The sequence below is a fragment of the Protopterus annectens genome, chromosome 10.part0, assembly GCF_019279795.1.
Source record: "Protopterus annectens isolate FY-2018-M chromosome 10.part0, PAN1.0, whole genome shotgun sequence".
Taxonomy (NCBI): Eukaryota; Metazoa; Chordata; order Ceratodontiformes; family Protopteridae; genus Protopterus; species Protopterus annectens.
In genome coordinates, this window is record NC_056744.1 from 106,767,478 (window position 1) to 106,789,225 (window position 21,748).

At 39.9% G+C, this 21,748-nt stretch overlaps 1 protein-coding gene across 1 annotated transcript in view; it reads right to left on the minus strand.

Annotated features, from left to right (window-relative positions):
* LOC122812984 (E3 ubiquitin-protein ligase rnf213-alpha-like) overlaps window positions 1–21,748 on the minus strand; it is a 1,982,151-nt gene that overhangs the window by 1,798,630 nt on the left and 161,773 nt on the right. The window contains 1 exon segment of the mRNA XM_044085079.1: window positions 14,753–14,915. Within this exon segment, the coding sequence (XP_043941014.1) occupies window positions 14,753–14,915 (163 nt within the window).

Below are 21,748 nucleotides of genomic sequence, written 5' to 3' on the forward strand. Positions count from 1 at the left end.
ATGCAGAGTTGACAGATGTGGATAGATAAGAGATCCTTTCTCCTGTGTGAGAAGGTCCACCCTGTGAGGTAACATGTGATGACTGCCCTTGGCTAAATGCAGAAGAAGAGGGAGCCAGTGCTATCTTGGCCAAAAGGGGCCACCAGTAAGATTTTTGGTTTGCCCTGCTGAACCTTGAGCAGGACTTTTGGAATGAGAGGAAGGGGGGGATGCATAAAGAAATATCCCATTCCATGAAATTGATAGGATGTCCACATTCCAAACCAGAGAATCTGTGACACTGGCACAAAAAAGAGGAAGTTATATGTTCAGAGGGGAGTCAAACAGATCTATTTGAGGAGCACCTCACTGGTGGACAATATCCAGAAACACATCCCTGTGAATCATCCATTCATGGGATTGAGTCATGGACCTGTTCAGAGTGTCTGCCACAGAATTCTGACTGGAAAAGATATAAACTGCCTGAAGAGTCACCTGGTACTGAACTTCTAGTTCCCATGTCATGAAGCTAGCCTGTACATTACCCACCTACCTCACCAACCTGCTTAATCTCATATCCTAACCCAAAGCAACCATGCCACTAGGTAACACTGTTGTAACCCTCAGTTGCACTATTCTAGCCTACATTACATCCTACCAAACAGCTACAGTCATAACCCCCAACCATTTCCACTGTACTCTCACATCAACTCCCCTCAAACACCCAGTGCATAATTTCATTACCCCAACCACAAACTACCTCTTTCCAGTACAACTACTCAATTACCAACCCCCACCACATTTGAACACAAAATATCCATAAAATACAACACATTTTTTACTGCATATATAAAACATATTCTCAACCCTCTCTATAAACTTGCTCTCATTGGAGATGTGCACCCCATACCTGGTCCCACAATCACCAACATCTCCACAAACCCCCTTCCAACCAACTCCCCACATCACCCAAATCACAAGCAACAAAAAACAAATGACCTCTTTATTATGTCTCAGCATTATAAGTATCTGTAATAAAATCCAAGACCTCCCTGCCTACATAAGCCTCTACTCCCCTGACATCCTTATCCTAATCGAATTGTGGCTCAAACCTCGCATCAAAAGTGAGGAGATACTCCCACCTGGATACAACATCCTCCATAAGGACATACTATCCAGAAAAGGAGGTGGTGTGGCACTGTTGTAGAAACACCACCTCAATATCCAAATTCTCACCAAATCAGCTCCCCAGTTTGACAAGGAAGAAATACTTTACACCACCCTCAAATTAAACCCTAAAAAATCAATCAACATTATAGTGTGCTATTTCCCACCAGGCCAAAATACACCTCCCCTTGAAAACCTACTAGACTGGACCAGTCTCTCCCTACCCCAAGAAACTATCATCCTAGGGGACTGTAACATCAATTGGCTATCCTGCAATAGCAACCACCCAGCCCTCCACCTAAATCTCCATGATTTCTCTCAGCTAATACAAACCAACACTAGGATCAATAAAACCTCCAACAACCACACCATTTTTGACTGGGTCTTAGTTAAAGCCCCTCACACCTACCTAGCAGGCTGTTTACCTGACTCCCTCAGTGATCATTCCCCAACCTTCCTACTAAAAAGATCCCATTAATGATTACAAACCCATTACCCACAGACTTATTCACAACAAAGCTAATGTTAACCCCAACTCCTTAACCTCCTCCCTCCAAAATGTAAACTGGTCACCTCTAAAGTACCTCAACCTAGACGAAGCAGTCCATTTCTTTAAAAGTACCTTCCTCAACATCCTTAACTCCCATGCTCCCTTGAGAAACACTAGAATCAGAACTAAGAGCTTCCCCTAGCTACAAAAAAATCCACCAGGGGCCTTATGAAAACCAGGGATAAAACATGGGAATGCTAGTGCATAACTAAAAACCCCTCATATAGGCAACTCTTCCTTGAACTACGTAACAAGGTCAAAAAGCAAGTAAAAGCAGACAAAGCCCTTTTCTATCACATGTCCCTAAACTCCTCCTAAAACAACCCCAAGCAATTCTGGTCCACAATTAACTCTATACTCTTCCCAGGAAAAGTAAGCACCCCCCCTACCAACCACCTCTCTCTCCACCAGTAGCATTGCTAATTCCTTCAATAAACACTTCACAGAATCCATTCTATCCCTAACAAAAAACACTTCCCCACACTAATTCCCATTCACCCAACCCAAAACCATTCCTCCCTACTTTCTTTCTCTCTCCACAGTACCCACCTCCTACATAAAAAGACTCCTGACAAAACTAAAACCCACAAAACTAGCAGCCAACTACCTGCCCACTGAATACCTAAAGATAGCAGCTGATGTCCTAGCTTATCCTATTTCCATATTAATCAACCACTCCATATCTGAATCCTATTTACCCATGCTATGGAAAATATCACACATCATTCCCCTCCACAAAGGTGGCCCCCTCCACTGACCTCTCCAACTACCGCCTCACTGCCATCCTCTTCCCCCCTCTCCAAGAAAAATGCATCATCTCACAGGTCTCCAAATTCCTCCCTAACAATAACCTCCTCTCCAATACCCAGCATGGTTTCAGACCACACCACAGCATGATAACTGTTCTTCTTTCCTTCACCAACACTATCCTCCATCACAAAAGAATCCTCTGCTGTATTTATGGATCTAACTAAAGGCTTTGACATTGTGTCACACAATCTACTACTCTCTGCTCTATCTGACCTCTCTTTCTCCACACCAGCCATAAACTGGTTCCATAGCTATCTACAAGACCGCCAGCAATCAGTTATCTGGGACAACAATCTATCCACTGGTCTCCCTGTTACTCTCGGGGTTCGTCAAGGCTCCATCCTTGGCCACCTACTTTTCTCCCTTTTCACCAACTTGCACACTGTCACCAACCATGCCTCCTTCATACAGTATGCAGATGATTCCACCCTCATCTTCTCAGCCCCAACTCTAACAGAACTCCAACAGATCACCCAAGAATCTTTCTCTTCAGTTGAAAGCTGGCTATCTAATGCCCAGCTTCTCCTCGATCCAAATAAAACCAAATCCTCATTTTCCAATCCTCTGAATCTACCCCAAACACACCACATTTCATTATGCCAACCAAGGATAATACCTCCATTTCACCAACAGTCCACACAAAACTACTTGGCATACAGATAGACAATCACAAATTTGATACCCACATATCACTAACAAAAAAAAATGCTCAAAAAAACTGGGTGCCTTTTATAAAAGCCGCCAATACCTCACCAAACCAGCAAGAATCTCTATCGCCAATTCCCAACTAATCTCCACCCTACTCTACGCATCACCCATACTTACAAATCATAGACAGTCAGATCTACACGAACTCGAAGCCTGCTACAATAAAATCACAAAATTTGCCACTGGTGCCTCTTACTGCAGCCACCACTGTGTCTCCCTTAGAAACCTTGACTGGCTTGAACTCCCACAACTCCTACACCAAACTCAACTCACCTTTGCTCATAAACTAGTAAACCACCTTCTCCGAATCCCATCGTTCCATACAATTCTCTAACCCTACCACTCTTCCAGACCACTACACTCCTGCAACAAAAATCTACTCCAGGTCACCAAAGCCAAAAACTCAGCAGGTGAAGCGCTATTTTCCTGTGCTATATCCAAGCTCTAGAACAACCTTCCCACTACCATAACTACCCTTCTTTCCTGCAATCTTTTCGTGGCTGCACTTAAATCTCACCTAAATTCTCACTGGCTTTGTCTTTCTCCAAACCCCGACTAATAAACCTCCCCCCTTTTCAACCCTTCTCTCCTTTCCCAGATTTAGATAGAGTATCCTCTCAATCACTATAGAACTGAACTGACGATTACTCACTGCTTATTAATCCTTCCAGGATTTAGTTTATTCATTTAGTCTATTATTATTGTTATCTAGTTACTATTTAGAACATTTGTAGCACTGTGTTTTACTTCTTCTTTCTCAGTGTTTGTAATTAGAGCTTCTACTCAATTGTACCCAATTTGCTCATATATTTCTCCATGTCATGATCACCTCTACTGTATACATACCTGGATTGTTATTGTTTACCATCTACCATGTCATTCTGTGGAGCTTTTCTCCCCAGGCATCCACTGAAAAAGGACCTGTGTTCAGTCAGAATTTCCCGGTAAACAAATGTAAATAAATAAAATAAATAAATAAATGTTAATATGCCCCTCCTTTTGAGAAGGAGACCAGAGGCCCTGTACCTTCATGAAAGCAAAGGTTGTCCCCCATCCTAGGTCTGAAGCGTCTGTAAACAATGCTTAAGTGGGAAGAGGAGGATGCAGAGGAAGGCCTGGGTTCAGGGAAATCTTCTGAATTCACCAAAGGAGTTCCTTTTTTAGACAAGGAAAAGAGGAACCACAAACTCTAGTGGATGTGCATGTTGCATCCAAACTGCTTTCAGGAACCACTGTAATTTTCTCATGTACAGCCTGGCCAGAGGTAGCATGGGAATGGTGGATGTCATGAACCCCAGGAGCCTGAGAAACTCCCTGGCTGTAAGAGAATGAAGAGGGAGAAGACTTTGGAAGAAGGAAATGAGAGACTGAATTTTGGAGGAGGCAGAGATGCCAGCGTGAGATTTTCTGCAACCTCCACCCCAGGAAGATGTGGTCCTGTGAGGGGGTAAAAAAGGACTTTTTGGAACTGATGTGAACCCTAACCTTTGCAAAAGAGAAATAGTGAACTATAGTTTTTGTTCTAGGGTTTCTGGACAGGAAGCTAGAAAGAGAATGTTCAAGAATGGGTAAACCTGGATGCCCTGAAGTCTGCAGTAAGCAATTACAGGAGCCAGGCACTTGTGTATACTCTTAGGGAAGTGGAAAGACCAAAGGCAAGGCTGAGAACTGAAGATGCAAGGAAACAACAGAGAAACTTAAAAAATTTCTATAAAGGGGATGAATGGGAATGTGAATAAGCATCCTTGGTGTCCCCCCCGCACCACACTTTTACAGGTGCAAGACCTGTCGGGGAAAATTAATGAAGTGGAGTTTTCACTCTAACATGGATCCGTGCGGGGAAGTTAAACTAACTAAACTAGCTGTTATTGTTCTCTTATTACTCTATGTTACAGGACTATTGCTGCCGGTGTTCCGTTGGTGCTGCCAGAGTCATGCCAGTAAGGAGAGTTTTGTTCTTTTATTTGCAGGAGTTATGCTGCTCCCGTGCATGTGTGTGTGTGTGTGTGTGTGTGTGTGTGTGTGTGTGTGTGTGTGTGTGTGTGTGTGTAAAATGCCCCAGTTAGGTATACCTGGTAGTTAGTGTTACTCAGGCTCAAACAACAGCCTGAATTCTCTCTCCATACCACCACTTGTTATTCAGGGAGTTGTGTCCATAGTTCTCCACTGTCCAGGTTTTCACAGAATATTTGGCTCATACTTTTGGTCTGTTACTTTTAAAATTTGTGTTTTTCTGGCAAACCAGTGAGAACTGAATTCACTAAATAATGATAGCTCTTTAAGTTTCAGTCTTCCTATCTTTCAGGAAACACACGGTAACACAAAACACTTCATTTTAGCAACTTTCTAAGAGTATACAAGCAATATCTAAAATGTGTCCCTGGTTTTGGGCCTTTGCCCCCCCCCCCCCAATACATTTTGCCTTTTTCCAGATTTCTTGTGCTGCGAAGTTGAGAGATTTAGTTGATCGTCAAGTAGATTTTACACGGAGCTGAGAGCTTCAGGGGAAGAGGAGTTTAATGCTATTTATGTTAAGGTATTTGCATTGTTAGTAACATAACAGGCAGCATACTTGCTTTTGATACAGAAGACGGTGGGAACTACTGCCACAGTATGCAGATGGATTGCTGATACTGTACTGTGTTGTACTTTAATGGGAGTGGATGCTGCAGTCCTATGAATGCCCTCCTTTGGAGGAGTTACTTAGTAACTATGAACCCATTATCAGTTTGCCATCCATTCCCCACTGCAAAATTACTACCTTATTTTTTAATGTAGCATAGGCAATTTATTCTTCAAGGGCAACAGACACTTTATTTGTAGATGAAACAATGAAATATAAAGTTGTTTGCTAGCAGCAACCTCTTCATTAGTTACAGATCCCTTTAATGTGCAATTATTTAGATGACTTACTTCTGCAGAGATTTTGCATATTTACTGATATTGGTGGATTTTGGAAGTTTGAGTGGCTTTTTATGGTTTTCTGAAATGGGTAGTTTTGTCATTATTGTTTCATTGCTCACTAGAAGCCTGTTCCAAACTACAAATTTAAAACACATTCTAACAAGTGGTGCTATATTATACAATGAATATAATTTAATAGACTCAGGTTAATACAATCAGGAAGGTGAATCAAAGAATGTATACATGTATGCTTGCTCACAGGCTGCAGGATCTCAAAATAGGGGAAGAGACCAGTCACCAATGGTGTCCTCCAGGGTTCGGTGCTGAGAGTTTTTCTGTTTGGCATATACATCTGAAAAGTAAAAGGTAATACCAAAGGGCTTTAGCTGACTAAGACTGACATGACTGCAAGCTAAGAGCAGTTACTGAATCCCCAAATGACCTAACCATCATGCAGGAAGGTTTGTCCCAAACAATAACTGGTACCAGAATCATGAATTGAAACTAAACTCCAAGAAATACATTACTGTATCCTTTGGGAAGTTATCTACTCCAGGGAACTGCCAAATTGACAATGCCCCCTGAGAACTGACCCAGTTGTTTGGCATTTGGGAACTTGTGTGTACAGTGACCTAACCTTTGAACAACATGTGCCCAGAGTCATAAGAAAGTATTTCCATATTGCACAGCTTATAAACAAATTGATTATGACTAGATCTAGAGATGTTATTGTTCCCCTTTACAAAGCCCTCATTAGGTCAATCATTTTGTATAATGCCCACTTTGGCATGTATCTGTCCAGGCCCATGCAACAATTGGAATACCCACAGAGATACCTTACTAAAAGGATACAAGTCCTAAACAGTAGGTCTTGCATGGACCACCTCAAAGATTTATCACTATACTCAGTATCCTAAAGAGTGCTTAGAGGTGACGTGTCTGGCATACAAGGCATCCTCTGACCTAATACAGATGGACCTACTGAACATCAGCAAGTCAAATGGCATCAGAAATACTCAGTCCAGGTATCTAAACTGAATGTTGTGGAGAGATGGATATATATATCCAGAACAGACTATCCATTTAAGTAAAACAAAGCTCATCCCTGTCCATATTCAAATGCAACTTGGATCTGAGGATGGGTAATAGAAAATGTACTCCAGGATTACCCCTTGTGCCACTAATGGATACAGGCAGTTCCTAAATGATGCATCCCTTATATTGGTCCCCTCAAATTATCTATAGTGTGATCACATTTATTCTGACTAGGGCTAATATACAATTGTTAGTCATGGGATAGGTAAGACCAATCAGGAAATGTTAATTCAAGCACCAAAATGGAAATTAGCTAAGCTTAAAATGTCCTCCAAGTGAACCTATGTTGTGGTAGTAAACAGTTTTAAAAAGTTGCCCTTTTTAGATCACTAAGTGCACCTGTCACTCTTGCCCCCCCACTCCCCAGTCTTCAACAGCTTCCGGCGCCTCTAAGCCTGAAGAAGAATAAGAGGAAACAACTGCAGGGACAGCATGCAGAAGGTAGGAACCTTCAAAAAAAGTGTTTAGGTGAGAGAGATCCAGAATGGGTCTCCAAGGACCTTCTTTCCCGGGTACAAGAAACATCCTTGAGTAAAACCTTCATCTTCTGAGGGACAGAGGAACTTCTAGAATTGTTTCCTGGTGTAGCAACTCGTGAAGCACCTCTGGAAATAGATGCAGTTGGTCATGAGGTGGTTGTGGAATGCCCATGAATGGAGGAAGAGATTTCCAGACCACGAAGTATCCTTGTTTGATAATGGAAAGAACCCATGAGTCTTGAGTAATAGCTTCTAAAACTGGAAGAGACAGGGAAAGACAAAGAGCAAGAGGAGTAAGACTGAGATGAGTGTGGAAGTCACACACTACCTGGCTTGTCTGGAAAGGGCTGCTTCCAGGCAGGAACTGGCTGTGAGGGCTTAGACTGAGGAGCTCTCCTACCTCCTTTCTTGTACTTAGAAGTGGGAAGATGAGCTTGTTACCTAACAAAAGAAGTCTTTGAGGGATAATGTCTCTGAAGTTTTGGAACAGGTGAAACAAAGATATGTTTTAAGTCCTGTAGTTCACTACCTTTCTCCTGCAAAGATTTAAACAAATCTGCAGCCCCAAACAAAGCACTATTATCTAAAGGAGCATACATTAATTCTAAGAAGACCTCCAGATGGAGCCGTCCTAGAAGATGCTTCTGCTGCATCATAGCTGCATTTAATGGAGTGGCATGCTACTTGAGAAGAAGCTCCTAAAAGGGACATCACCTGAGTTTTAACATCAGAGTTTGGAAGGTCAGAAATTACTTGAGTAGCTTGAGAAAGAAAAGCCACAGCATATCTTATCATATGGGTTTGGTAGTTTATAGCACAGAAAGCTAAGGTGGCAGAAGTACAGACCTTTTCCCTAGTCTATCTATTGTCTTGTTCTCCTTATCAGAAGGGAGAAGCTTGGTGGGTGGCAATAACCTGGAAGTTTTGTCATAAGCAATGGAAGCCACCACAGGATCTGCTGAAGGATATGTGTAAAGAAATTAGCATTCATCTGGCACCTTGTAAAACCTATCAACCTTTCAGAAGCAAGGGCCTGTGAGTCTGGGTCATTAGATGATGAAGAAAATGCATCCAAAAGGCTGGTAAGACTGGAGGTGCTGCTGAAGGGTAAGCAGACTCTAGTTGTAAAAGATCATACTATCTTTTCTACACATCAGAAACCTGAGAGTAGTCCATTTAAAAAATTCCCTCATTTTAGCTATGGTTTTCCTATAGGTGATCTCTTCTACTGGAGAATCTGTACCAGTAGACTCTTTCTCAGGGGAAGCATATTCTAGGGGGGGGTGGAATTTGGGTGGAGTAGGCCAAGGATTCATCCTCAGATAATTCCAGGTCCTTAACTCTCTTGAGTGGGGAAGAAGTTAAAGGAGAAACAGAAACAGCTTAAGCAAGCCTTGAGAAAAGGTTTCTCAATCAGTCTGTGGAATCTTAGGTGCAAAAATGTGCTTGGTTTTCTGCTTCTTTTTTAACCACACATTTTCCTGATGAAAAGTGAGGGACCCGTCGTAGACCTGCACTCAATTACAGAAGATGGAATTTCCTCCCGAATGGGAATCTGAGGGATACCCCTAGGACCTTCTGAAATAATTAGACTTGGTTCCCCCTGACCATCTGATGTGGACATCTGGATTGCCTTCATGGACATACCTAAGGTGGATTCCTTGACAGCCTCCAATGTGGTACCCAGTGAGGAAGCCAAGCTAACCCCTGGACAGATCTTTAGGTCTTCATTGACCTCGACAGAGACATCAGAAGTAGGAGGCGTGGCTGAAGTTTCAGGCCCTGGCTTCTTGGCCTTCCTCTAACACAAGCTTGACAGAAGGCCCAGATGTACCCTCCATAATATCCCTAGCTAAATGCTTCAGTTGCTGATTTTCTAAGTAAATATTTAGGGATGAAAGACGGCTACAAAGGTTCATAGGTAGGTACTAGGCTATTGGCCCTAGGGCCTATATAAGCATAGCCAAAAAGGTATCCTGGCTTTCGCCAGCCAAGAAAATTATTTTCCTGTGCCCCTGTTGAGCAGAGCCACAGAGGTGATCCCGGAGTGAATTTCCTATTTCCCATCCAATCATCAAGATTTTTCTTGAAGAGTGCTAATGAGGAGCTTTGTTTGATATACATAGGTAGTTTGTTCCAGAGTATGGGAAGTCTCTGGGACAGGAATCTATCCCTCCGGCATGTTCTATTTATTGTGGTGACAAGGTTTAGGTCCCTAGAGCGTGTAGCTCAGAGGGATTGGGATTTCTTTAAGTGGAGCATGTCCAACAGCTCTGGGTTTGACATAGCGTTGTATGTTAGGCAGAGATCGCCTCTGAGTAGGTGATATGCAACGGAGTAAAGCTGGAGTTTTTTGAGACGGTCTGCATAGGGCATCTGTTTGAGGCCAATAATCCTCTTTGTGAGGTATTTCTGCGGCCTTTCCAGTTGTTGTAGATGTCTTGTTAGGTACATACCAAAAGGGGCACTGTACTCTATAATGGGTCTAATGAGTGATGAGTAGAGGGGAACAATGACCTCTTTTTTCCTGGATGAGAAACCTTTTGTTATGAGGTGTGCCACGTAGAAGGATTTCCTGACTACTGTGGCAATGTGATTATCAACGAAGAGACTACTGTCCACCTGTGTCCCAAGGTCTCTTATCACACTTTCAGTGTTAACTAGACTACCACCTTTTGGTAGCTCATGGCTACAGAGTTTTTACCAAAGGGGATGACAATGCACTTTTTGGGACTGAGCTTGAGGCCATGGCTTTGACACCAGGCATCTGTCTCAGTGAGGCCCTTTTGTAGGATGTCCACATCGTTAGGAGTTTCGATTATGGCTCCTAGTTGCAGTCATCTGCGAACTTCATTAACCAAAGACCTTCTGTGTTAGCCTGTACTTCAGAAAAGTAGATACCAAACAGGAGAGGACCCAGGACTGAACCCTGTGGTACCCCACTTGTCACTGGTCTGAAGTCGGATTTGGAGTCTACTACTTTCACAGTGTGGGTTCTTTCAGTGTCTTAGGGATGAAGGTCTGGCAAACAGAGCAGGATCTGTAGTTGTACGTAGGCAACCAAAAAAGAGACACGGGGCGTGACTGTCCTTATGTGGAATCTGACTCCCACACTGGCACTTGCCTTTCCTGGATGACATGCAACCCTCACAACAAAAAGCAGTAGAAAGAGAAAAAGAAAACCTCCAACAGGGGACTTATCTGAAAACTGGACCAGCAGCAAACGACTCGGGTGAACAGACCGACTATCAACGATGGTGGTCAGACTGGCAGCAGAGAAGTACAGAGGACTGTATGTGCGGACGTCACTTTTCTGGTGATTGTATTCCTAAGCCATATGTGCAATGTCCCACATACTAGCAGTACTTAAAAGCTCTTGTATACTGGCCAGACATCAGGTCACCCCTGGTGGAGGATCCCACATGTAAAGAATACTGCAACATTAGAACAGAAGGACATCAAGGAGAAACGGGTCCTAACAAATGGAGGCTCATAGGCGACATTATGAAGAGTATTTACACAAAGAGGTTTCTGAATGGAAGGAGCAGCTGTTCTTATGCAGATGTGGAAATACAAATGTGGTAGAATTCAAGAAAGCGTGGGGCAGACAGAAGGGTAGTTGTGTGGTACAGAAAGGTCTCTGTATTGCAGCTGCAGTATTTTTTATTACTGCTGAAAGTTACAAAAATGAGCTGTTCTGGACTCCATTTTGCTGAAGGGCAAAAGACTCACGTACTCTCCCATGTGGAGGCTTTGTTCCACACAACCTCCACCTCTATACATAGTAACTTAAAGGTAGTACCACTTCTGAGAAAAGGGCAAACACCTAAATATACAAAAGTTGACTTGCTAGCATGCATGCATGAGAAGAACATTCAAAATTAAAGTAGGAAGCCACAGTGAAGATGTAGGATATGACATAACATGAAATCACAATTTATCTGAGGCATATTATGGGCAGACTATGTAGTTAAGCAGGTCTTATCTACCTACATATTCTGTGTTTCTATGTAATGGCTTCTACGTACAACAGCTGACAGAATGGTTTCTCCCACTTTCACTTAATGGCTGACATTTATTTCAGAGGAATCATAGATGAAAAGTTATTTATTTTTAGGTCTTACTCATTCTGGTCATCCTAACCCTGGACAGTATACACTATTAAGGACCCATGAAAGCCTCTGTTAGTGACACTGACGAATACAAACTATGTGCTCTTTACCTGTAAAATGATGGTTCACTGCTTTGTTTTACAAACTGCCTCACATATAGCAGGCTGCCATTTACTATCTTTAGGATAGCTTCTGAAGTACCACTGCCAACAAGCTGCACAAATATCATGTGTTGCATGTATGTGTATTCAAGCAGACACAGAATTACTTTACTGCCAACTCTTAGCCAAGCAATGGAGCATGGAACACCAAACTCTCAGACATACTACACTCACTGTAAGATGACAGGCAAAATAAACAGGCACTGCTTAGCTTTCAAACATCAGTCTAGCTTGTCATGAAATTGTCCATCTCTAACACTGAAATCAATAATATGGTATCATTTAATTATATCAGAAAAATGAAACAGAAACACTTAGTGCAACATGTTACTTGATAAGCAGTGACATAAATGCCCAGCTGTGCAAAGCATAGTGAAACTTTAAGGAAAAGAAGAATGTACAGCCTTCCCTATAATAAATAAATACAAATGTCAGAGTAATACACAGACAAGGGGAAATATCCCTTATGTAATTAAATATATGATAATGCCTCTCACAGGTAAAATGGGAAATCCAACTTTCATACAACCAGGCAATACACCTTGTTGATTTCCTACACAAAATCATGAAAAGCCTAAATAAACCATTATCACTTATGTTAAACAAAAAGTATGTGGTCAAGTCTCTGACCCCTAGTGACTGAAAGCAGTGGTACCAGTTCACAAAAGGAGAACTGCAAAAGACCCAAAGAATTTTAGACCACTCAATCTGTTTAGTATTATATTCAAACAAATGAACAGAATAACAATAAAGATTGTCTAAAATAACAAAGGTGCCAATTTCTAGATATGGAAAAGTATAGCAAGTTCTTGCCTTTTGAATACTGTGGCATTTGAGGAAGTAACAACATCACTTACTGAAGGTCAGAGTGGCTGCTGCATATCTCAGTTGTACTAAGGCATTCATCATTATTCCACATAAGGGAACAAAAGGCAGATTAAAAAGCACTGGATGTCCATCAATACATAAGTCAGTGACTACAATACTTATAAAGCAAAAGGGCAGAACCAAGTCAGGGTGGGGGCTTTACCTGTCTGTCCCAGCGAAGGTTGCAAACAGTGTCTCTACAGGGCTTTGTACCAGGGGCCACTTCTCTTTTGAACTAGTGTTCCCTAATGAAAAAATAGGAAATGGACTCTAGACAATCAGAAATACTGATGACGGAAACCTGGCAACATGATTACATCAATAAAAGATGCTGAAAGTTTCTAAGATGGGCTACAAAAAATTTACACTTTGTGCAGTAGCAATGATCAAGTAATGACCTCACTTTTACTATAAAGAAATGTAGCATCATAACAATTTGTAAAAAGGACACAAAATATGGTTACAAAATAACTAGTTCAACCATACAAAAGACATCATCATTAAAGATTTAGTGGCAAAAGTTGACAGCAACCTAAACTTCGATCAGTGTGTGGGTATCGAAGTCAGAACACCATATTCTGTAGCTCATCTAATTCTAAAGGTCATTTCCTCAGGGAAATCGCTATACCACTTTAGGCCTCACTGGTCTGAAATACTATTGACTATGATACAGTATTTTGTTGCCTTCAAACAAGCCACTTAGAAACAACTTAAAAAGGGATGACTCTGAACTGGAATAACCATACAGTTAGAAACAAAACTATTCAAAAAGGCTTCTGGAATTATTATACTCTGTTTCCTACACATTATATAGAGGTGAGATCTCTGCGGTCTATCAGGCATTATCTGATCTGGTTCTGTTTTGAAAGTTTATCGCTGAAATGCACCACTCGGGGAGCTAACACCATGGAGGACTTAATAGTAAAAATAAATTCCTGTAATAGAAAAGGAAATGTGACAAGTATACACTGCCTTTTCAAAATTGTCACTTAACCTTCTCCTTACAATCAGGAGAAGTCAACTGTTAAGTAATCGCCTTTAAAAATAATCTTGATATAATATGGGAAGGCGAAAATAACAACATGATGTCATAGTGATCAAGCTTCTTAAAGGTCAGTAGGTCATAAGACTGGTAACTGAACCTTTGACCTTATAAATGACACAAAGAGTATAACTTGAACACAAAAGGAAGGAAAGTAATACTGAGGTAGTGTACATTTTTATGTCACTGCTTACCCAATTCATATTTCTTTACATTGTGGCATACACATTTGGGTTGTTGTTTAATAAAAAGCTTTATAAATTTTTTTATTAAGCTAAGGCCCAAATAAATTAGAAAAACCTCTGCTGACATCACTATAAAATTAGCATTAGGGTGACTTTAATGGATGCATCCCACACAGGGATGGAGGTGGATCAATTAATGTCAATGGATGCTTCCCATCACTACCCCTATGGTAAAGTCACTGAGAACTACAGTAAATATAGCTGGTTGTATCCTTAACAAAAAGTTTAGAAAAACAGACCACATGAAAGGAATGTTAAGGGGGAAATGCATTTCTACAATTAAGCAATTATATGCAGTATTAAGTTTTACAAATGTGAACAATTCACTTTACAAGACTATTACAGTAAATGTACATAAGAACATTACATCTGAATATTTCTTATTTAGACTACTGGACAGAAATTAAATGACATTTGCATCATGATGGAGGTTAAGTACTGGAAGTGTGCAACCTACGAGTAATCATCTCAGATCATTAACTACATCCCTCAGCAGTACAAAACACATGGCGTATGCAACAATGCAGAAAAGTTGATTCCATCAATATGATAAAAATCTCTACTCTGTGATATGTTCAGCTAAAACAGGTCTGTCAGGTGGGATGTGGTTGCATATGTTCATATTATACATACCTTCTCAACAGAGTTCTTCAGTAGCATAGCAGTGTTTACTACAAGCTGGAATGACTTCACAGGAATTCTATAGAGTTCAGCAGATCTCACCATACCACAGACAAATGATAGGATTTTATGACTCTGTTTCAAGAAGAGTTGAAGCAGATCAGAAGCAATCAACCTACAAAAATTAATGAAGATTATTAGAAAACATTATCTAACAAGCATGGCTCATTATAGCTAGAACCATTGATAAATGATATATAGACTTGCACATTCCTCTGAGTGCATAAGCATTATAGCTCAAAGGTGATTTCAAACAAGCAAGGTACACACTGAAAAGGCATCCATTTTATTCATGTATCAGCATGTATAAGATCAACTCATTACTGACACTTTTTTTTTCAGAAGTAACTTGCTTGTCACTAGTCTGATTAAGAGAGTGTACAGAATCACACACTGTACCAGTGGGAACTAGCAGGATCAAACCTAGGACAAAGGATGCAAACTGCTGGGAACTCTCAGCCCTAACCATTTGTTGCTGCTCTGCTGCAAAAACTTTGCACTTCCATACAGTTAACATCGTTCACATCAATGCACTGGAGAAACTTGACAGTTAAATGTTGTAGCTCACTTTATAAAAAAAAAAAGTGTGGAAAAGTGAGGTGCCAAAACCTTTTATGCCTTTGGTTGATGAGAGGTGCATTTCACTCCTGGTTGCTGTCTGTCTGGCAGAACAAATTGTGACTTTTTCCCCTTTGTAACAGATAATAAATTGGGGGCAACTAAAGCTCTATGTATTATTACAAGAAATATAATCAGGTTTCACCAATGAAAACCAATGTTATATTTTCAGGAAAAAATGAACGTCAAGATTCATCTTTTTACACACCTTCATTATTAACTTCACATATTATACAGTAACATGGGTACAAGTATTGCTACAAAAGAGAAAAAACATTACAATTTTTCTTTTCATGCGTTATGCATATATATATATATATATATATATATATATATATATATTTTTTTTAAGAAATATTACTCACTTTAACATCACAGAGATTGTGCAGGTCGTGCCCTTACTGCAATTTCACTCCTCCTTATGAACATAATTATGCAGAAATTAATACATCTATATGTAGGTATTAGGCAATCACTCTGCAAAGCATTACAAACATATCCAAGATAAGATAGAGCAGATGAGAATTTAAGTCTGCCCATCCAGTTATCTATGTTACCTTTAAGGTAGCAATGGTGCTACTCTGCTTGACATGTAGTGGACATTTGTTCCAGAGGTGAGAGATATGTTGCAATATGAATCTATCACTCCAATGTGCCTTACTTATCTGTTGATGAAGGTTTAGCTCCTTTAACTGAGAAACAGAGGTACCATTTGATCTGTAATCTGTAAAGGAGTAGATGGTTAAAGCAAGTTGGATCTTTTATGGATCAAAATGCTAGACACAAAGCAGTCTTTAACAGACTGAGTAAAGAGAGAGGACTGCCAGTCTGTCCTGATAACTAAGAATTTTGAGGCCACTGATATTTTTATTAGTTATAAATCTCAGAGGTCCGTCAAGTTGAGTGATATATTTAGACAAATACATGCCAAAAGGTCCATTATATTTACTCATATCTTATCAGACCAATTATTAAAGGAGAAAAGATTTTGTATCTAGAGGAGATGCCTTTGAAATTACATGAGGCAGCTAGAAGGCCTTCTAAGCTACTGTTGGGAATGATGAGCATATGACTGGGAATTACCAACATGAGTGTCTAGATCTCTCATACAGTGTCTGATTATAGAGGTGCGTCTCCCATATGGTATGTGAAAATGTTTTGTTTATCAAAAGGAACTATGATACATTTTTCATATTTAATTTGAGGCCAATGTCCTTCAATCAGCTGTTAACACAGTCTAACCAATGAAGTAGCAACTGTGAGTCAGAGGAAGAACAAATAAGACTCAAGACTAGTCTACAAACTTGGATAACCACTGGCCAGGACTGTTGTTCTGTAGGTGGGAGAAACAGATGCCAAAAGGAGCATGCATTTTTCCAACAGATTCCATCTATTTCTATGCAGTTTGCCCCTTTTCCTAGGGACCCCACCTACAATTCTTTTATCTCCTTTACAACAGTCAATAATTCTGTTATGATTAGTTTAATTTTTGATTTACATTTTCTAGCAATTTCTTTTTTGGAAGTCAACAGCATTCAATGTAGCAGGGTCTTACTATGTTCAGGTATAAGACCAAAAATTACAGAAACAGTAAAACGAAAAACAGGCCACAGAGAAAAGCAATAATTTATTTCACTTTAGTGCCTTGGCTAATAAGCCTTCAAGGAGTGAACTAAGACACAAAAACATACCCCTTAAATACAAAGAACAATAAAACAATTATACAATCAACACGACCCATATTAACAATAAATTAATTAAATATTTCCAATTAAAATTAGTATTAAGTCCCCCGTGGGGATAACATATTATATTTAAGAATTAAAAACAGCCTCCTTATGCAATAACTTTTCTTTAATGGTAATATCTCACCAATTCCCAGGGGGTTATCACAGTTGCCATTTTTAATGTCCCTTATATGCTCTTGAAACCTAATTTTAAACATCCTTCGGGTCTCCCCAAAGCATATATAACCCCCATACTGCAACAAGAAAAAATAGAATTTGGACAACAAGAAACTCCATTAATATTAGAAAAAAGTCAATTATATAAGGACAAATCGAGCACTTGCCACATGCAAAAGTACCTTTAATATATAAAGTCCCTTTAGAGCACCTCATATCTGGAACTTGAAATTTACTATATACTAGTATATCCAAAATACTCTGGCCCCTCTTAAAGGAAATTAATGGCCTTTTCTGTAAAGACTTTGCTAAAAAATTATCAATAAAAAGCATAGGCCAATAATAACATACTAGTTTCACAATTTCATCACTCATAACATTATACTCAGAAACAAAATAAATGTTCTTCCTTGTATCACTTAGCTCATTTCTACTGTTATCCTGATATAAACGAGGAAGTTTTAACCTATTCCCTATACATAAATCATTACAAAATGCCTTATCCTTAGTAAGTATACCACTAAGGCGTTAGTGAATCACCCTATCTAAGGCATTCTTTTCATTCTTACTATGTCTAGGCAGTTCAGTTTCTGTGTCATAGGTCAAAAGAATCAGTTCCTTAGTTACAACAATTTTCTCCCCCAACATTTCTGGAAAAGTACCTTGCAGGGAATTTTTAAAATCTACCAGCTCATCGCATTCCCAAAAAAATGTATTCCCAGTGCCCTTCTCATTTCCATCACACCAACAGCAATTCCTGCCTAGTTGTGGAAAAATTCTCAAAAGTTCGACTGACGTATTAAAATAACTATGCAAATGCCTCCTGGCAACAATCCTAATCATTCTAGATTTTGTTGCATACTTGGGAGCCATACAAATATCCTCCCTTAGTTCCTTTCTGTACACCATTTCCATTCTCATTTCCCAGTCTTTTCTTAATCTATTATGGTTGGTTTACCATCAAAATCTCAAAGGCAAAATAATTTGCTATCAAAAGAATGAAATAAAATTCCGAAAACAAAAGCAACATTTAGCGTGAATGTTGAATGTCAGTAACACAACGAATGGCATTCGACATGCCAGACATCTGGTTTTGAAAGTCTGTATTTTCTTTTACGTTTTAGCAGGAGGGCACACCCCCCTGCAAATTATGTTCAACTCCAAAATCGCACTACAGTGAGGAAAAGGGTACATTCCCTGATCCTCACTGTACCTACCGCATGTAGATCAGAGTGTGTATGTTCCTTTAAGAGCTATTCCAGCCTATGAGCACGTGCATATAAGTACTGAGCACATGCAAGCAAGAGTGCCATTTTGTAGTGAGCAGCCGAGGTGTAAGCATGCATGTGTGTAGTAGTCAGTCACTTAATTAGTTCGATTAGGTTTAATGTTACCGTTCGCCATCCTGATGTGCATGTATGTAATACACTTCTTAAATGAACACCCAGCCTCTTCATCTTACTGAATACACACAAGACAAGTGACATGGTGTCAGAATGGAGTGCAAAGCAAAACTTCTTCAAAAGCATGAGGCATGTGGTTACAGCTGGATGGATATACAGGAGTGGATCATCTTTGCTCAAACGACTCACAAATAGGTCAGACAGACAAATCCATTTACTAAAATTCGTTTAAATGATTTTTTACTCAACAAATATAAAAATGAAGCATTAAAACTGTTCAAAATGACTTTCTAAGTAAACAAAATGTTCAAAATTATGATATATTGATAAAAATACTTGTAGCTGTTGGACATGCTACACCTAAAGAAATCCCAATCCCTCCAAGCTACATGCTCTAGGGACCTAAACCTTGTCACCACAATAAACAGGACACGCTGGAGGGATAGATTCCTGTCCCACAGACTTCCTATACTCTGGAAAAAGCTACCCATCTATGTCAAGCAAAGTTCTTCATTAGCACTCTTCAAGAAAAATCTTGATGAGTGGATGGGAAATAGGAAATACACCCCGGGGATCACTTCTGTGCCTCTGCTGGACAGTGGCACAGGAAAATAACTTTCTTGGGTGGTGTAAGCTATGGTACCTTGCTGGCTAGGCTTACGTAGGCTCTTGGGCCGATAGCCTAGTACCTACCTATGAACCTATGAAATGATTACAAAAGTGCTTGAAATAACTTCTGAATTGCATAAAATGTATAGAAAAGAGAAAGCGACCACATTTTTTCACTATGTGCTTCTTTTTCATATCTATTCAAGATATCCAAAGTGTCCAAACTACAAGTTTGTGCAGTATTATAGTACAGTTATTTCACAGAATACAGTCATTACAAAGAGTTGATGGCGCAGTTGAATATTTTTCAAGTACCTGGCATGTGTGTGTATGTTTATCCATAATTACAAGGGCATTTTGTTGGCATGGCAGAAGGGTTTCGCAGACCCGCACTACTTGTATTGGATAATAATGTTGTTGAAAACTGGAGAGTGTTTGAGAAAGAGTATGTTATTTTCATACAGGCTGCTTTTTTGACAAAGACACAAGTACAAAGGCATTTATTCTGCTTAATTTAGCTGGTTCAGAAGCTACTGAAAGGGAGCATTCATTTGTGTATGCCCCAGCTGTGTATGTATTGGGAAAACGACCAAACTGTGTTACTAGCTGAAACCCGGGATGACCCTGAGTGCTTAAAACATAACTTTAGAAAAATGTGCAACCCCCCCAAATGAGTATTACAATGTAAAGGCACATATTTTACACAAGATATCAAAAGCCTGGTGAAACTTTTGCACCATATATAACTGACTTGAGAAACAAGGCAAAAACATGCAGATCTGGTCATTTAAGAGATGAGTTGATAAAAGACAGGCTTGTGTGTGGTATTAAAGATGATGCAGTGTGAAAGATTTTGCTTACAGAGAGTGATTTAACTTTGAATAAAGGCATAGAGATTTGTCAGATAAATGAGCTCACAGAAAAGCATACAAATGTGTTTGCAGATGAGAGGCGTGTACTTCCAGTGCTAATGTTGTTGTTTGTATGCAGCACGTGGTTAAAAGATGCAAGCCTAAGGACAGGGCTGCTTCAGTGAAACCCCGAGCCTTTCAAGCAAATTCCAGAGCATGCTCAATGAAGCAGAGGGGGTGAGTCAGCAAAATCAAAAGGGCTCATGGTTGCTTCCAACTCCAACTCTAACACCAACCATAAACCAACAAAATTAGCTGCATTACCAAACTTGACTGTTAATTGTCATAACTGTGGGGGAAATCATGAACCCAAAAGAGGAAAGCGCTTAGCTTTTGGTCAGCAGTGCCATATATGTAAAAAGTGGAACCATTTCAAAAGATTCTGTAAATAAAAATGGCCCATTATTTTATTAAAAGAGAACATTCCAAGAGACAAGTTGATCAACTAGAAAGCTGCAACCCTACTTTTTATGTTGATGGTGTGTCTGTACATAGTGAAACAGTCAATGCAGTAGATTTGTGGGCAAAAAATGAAGTATTTTGCACTGTTCTGATTAATGGGAGACCTGTAGAACTCAAAGTTGATACTGGTTCAAAGTGCAATGTTATGTCAGCAGAAATGTTTGCCAAAGTTAAGTGCTGGTGAGAAGCTTGATCTAGCAAAGTGTGTGAAGGTTGCTGCTTATGGTGGTGAAGAAATTCAAACCGAAGGCTCAGTAGTGCTTTCATGTTACTCTGCTGGGAGTAGGGTTACCATAATTGTTTGTATGTAAAAGAGGACAAAAAATATGTGCTGCTACCAGCACATATTATTTTGTCCTCTTAGGTTAAAGTCTTTACTTTTGTCTTTTTGCTACGCTCTTAGGTTGAAGAGAAAAAAAAAAAAAAAAAGGTCCGTGTTTGGGGATTTTTGATTGGCCTGTATGCTGGTATACGAGACAATCAAAACCTTGAACAGCGGACCCTCTTCTGTTCAATGCGGAACATCAAGCAGTTCCACATTGAACAGAGCTCTGTTTTTTGATTGGCTCGTATACCGGTATACGAGCCAATCAAAACCTCGCACAGAGGACCCTTTCTGTTCAATGCGGAACATCAAGCAGTTCCACATTGAACAGAGCTCCGCTTTTTGATTGGCTCATATGCCGGTATACGAGCCAATAAAAAATGCGCACAGCGGACCCTCTTCTGTTCAGTGCGGAACATCAAGCTGTTCCGCATTGAACAGAGATCCACTTTTTGATTGGCTCGTATACCGGTATAAAAAAAAAAAAAAAAACAAAGCGGAGGAAAGACTCCGAAAGAGGGATGTCTGTTTTTTGAAAATTCTGCGATTTGTCTGGGTTTTAAAAGTCACAAGGCATAGATTTTAGATGGAATTGGAAACACTTATTGCCAGTGTCTGAGCCAGTGTTGCAACATTTTGCTTGTAATAAAGATTCTAATTGTCAGAGTGATTTGTCTAATGTTCCTGTTCCAGTGAACATTTCATCACCTGTTCCT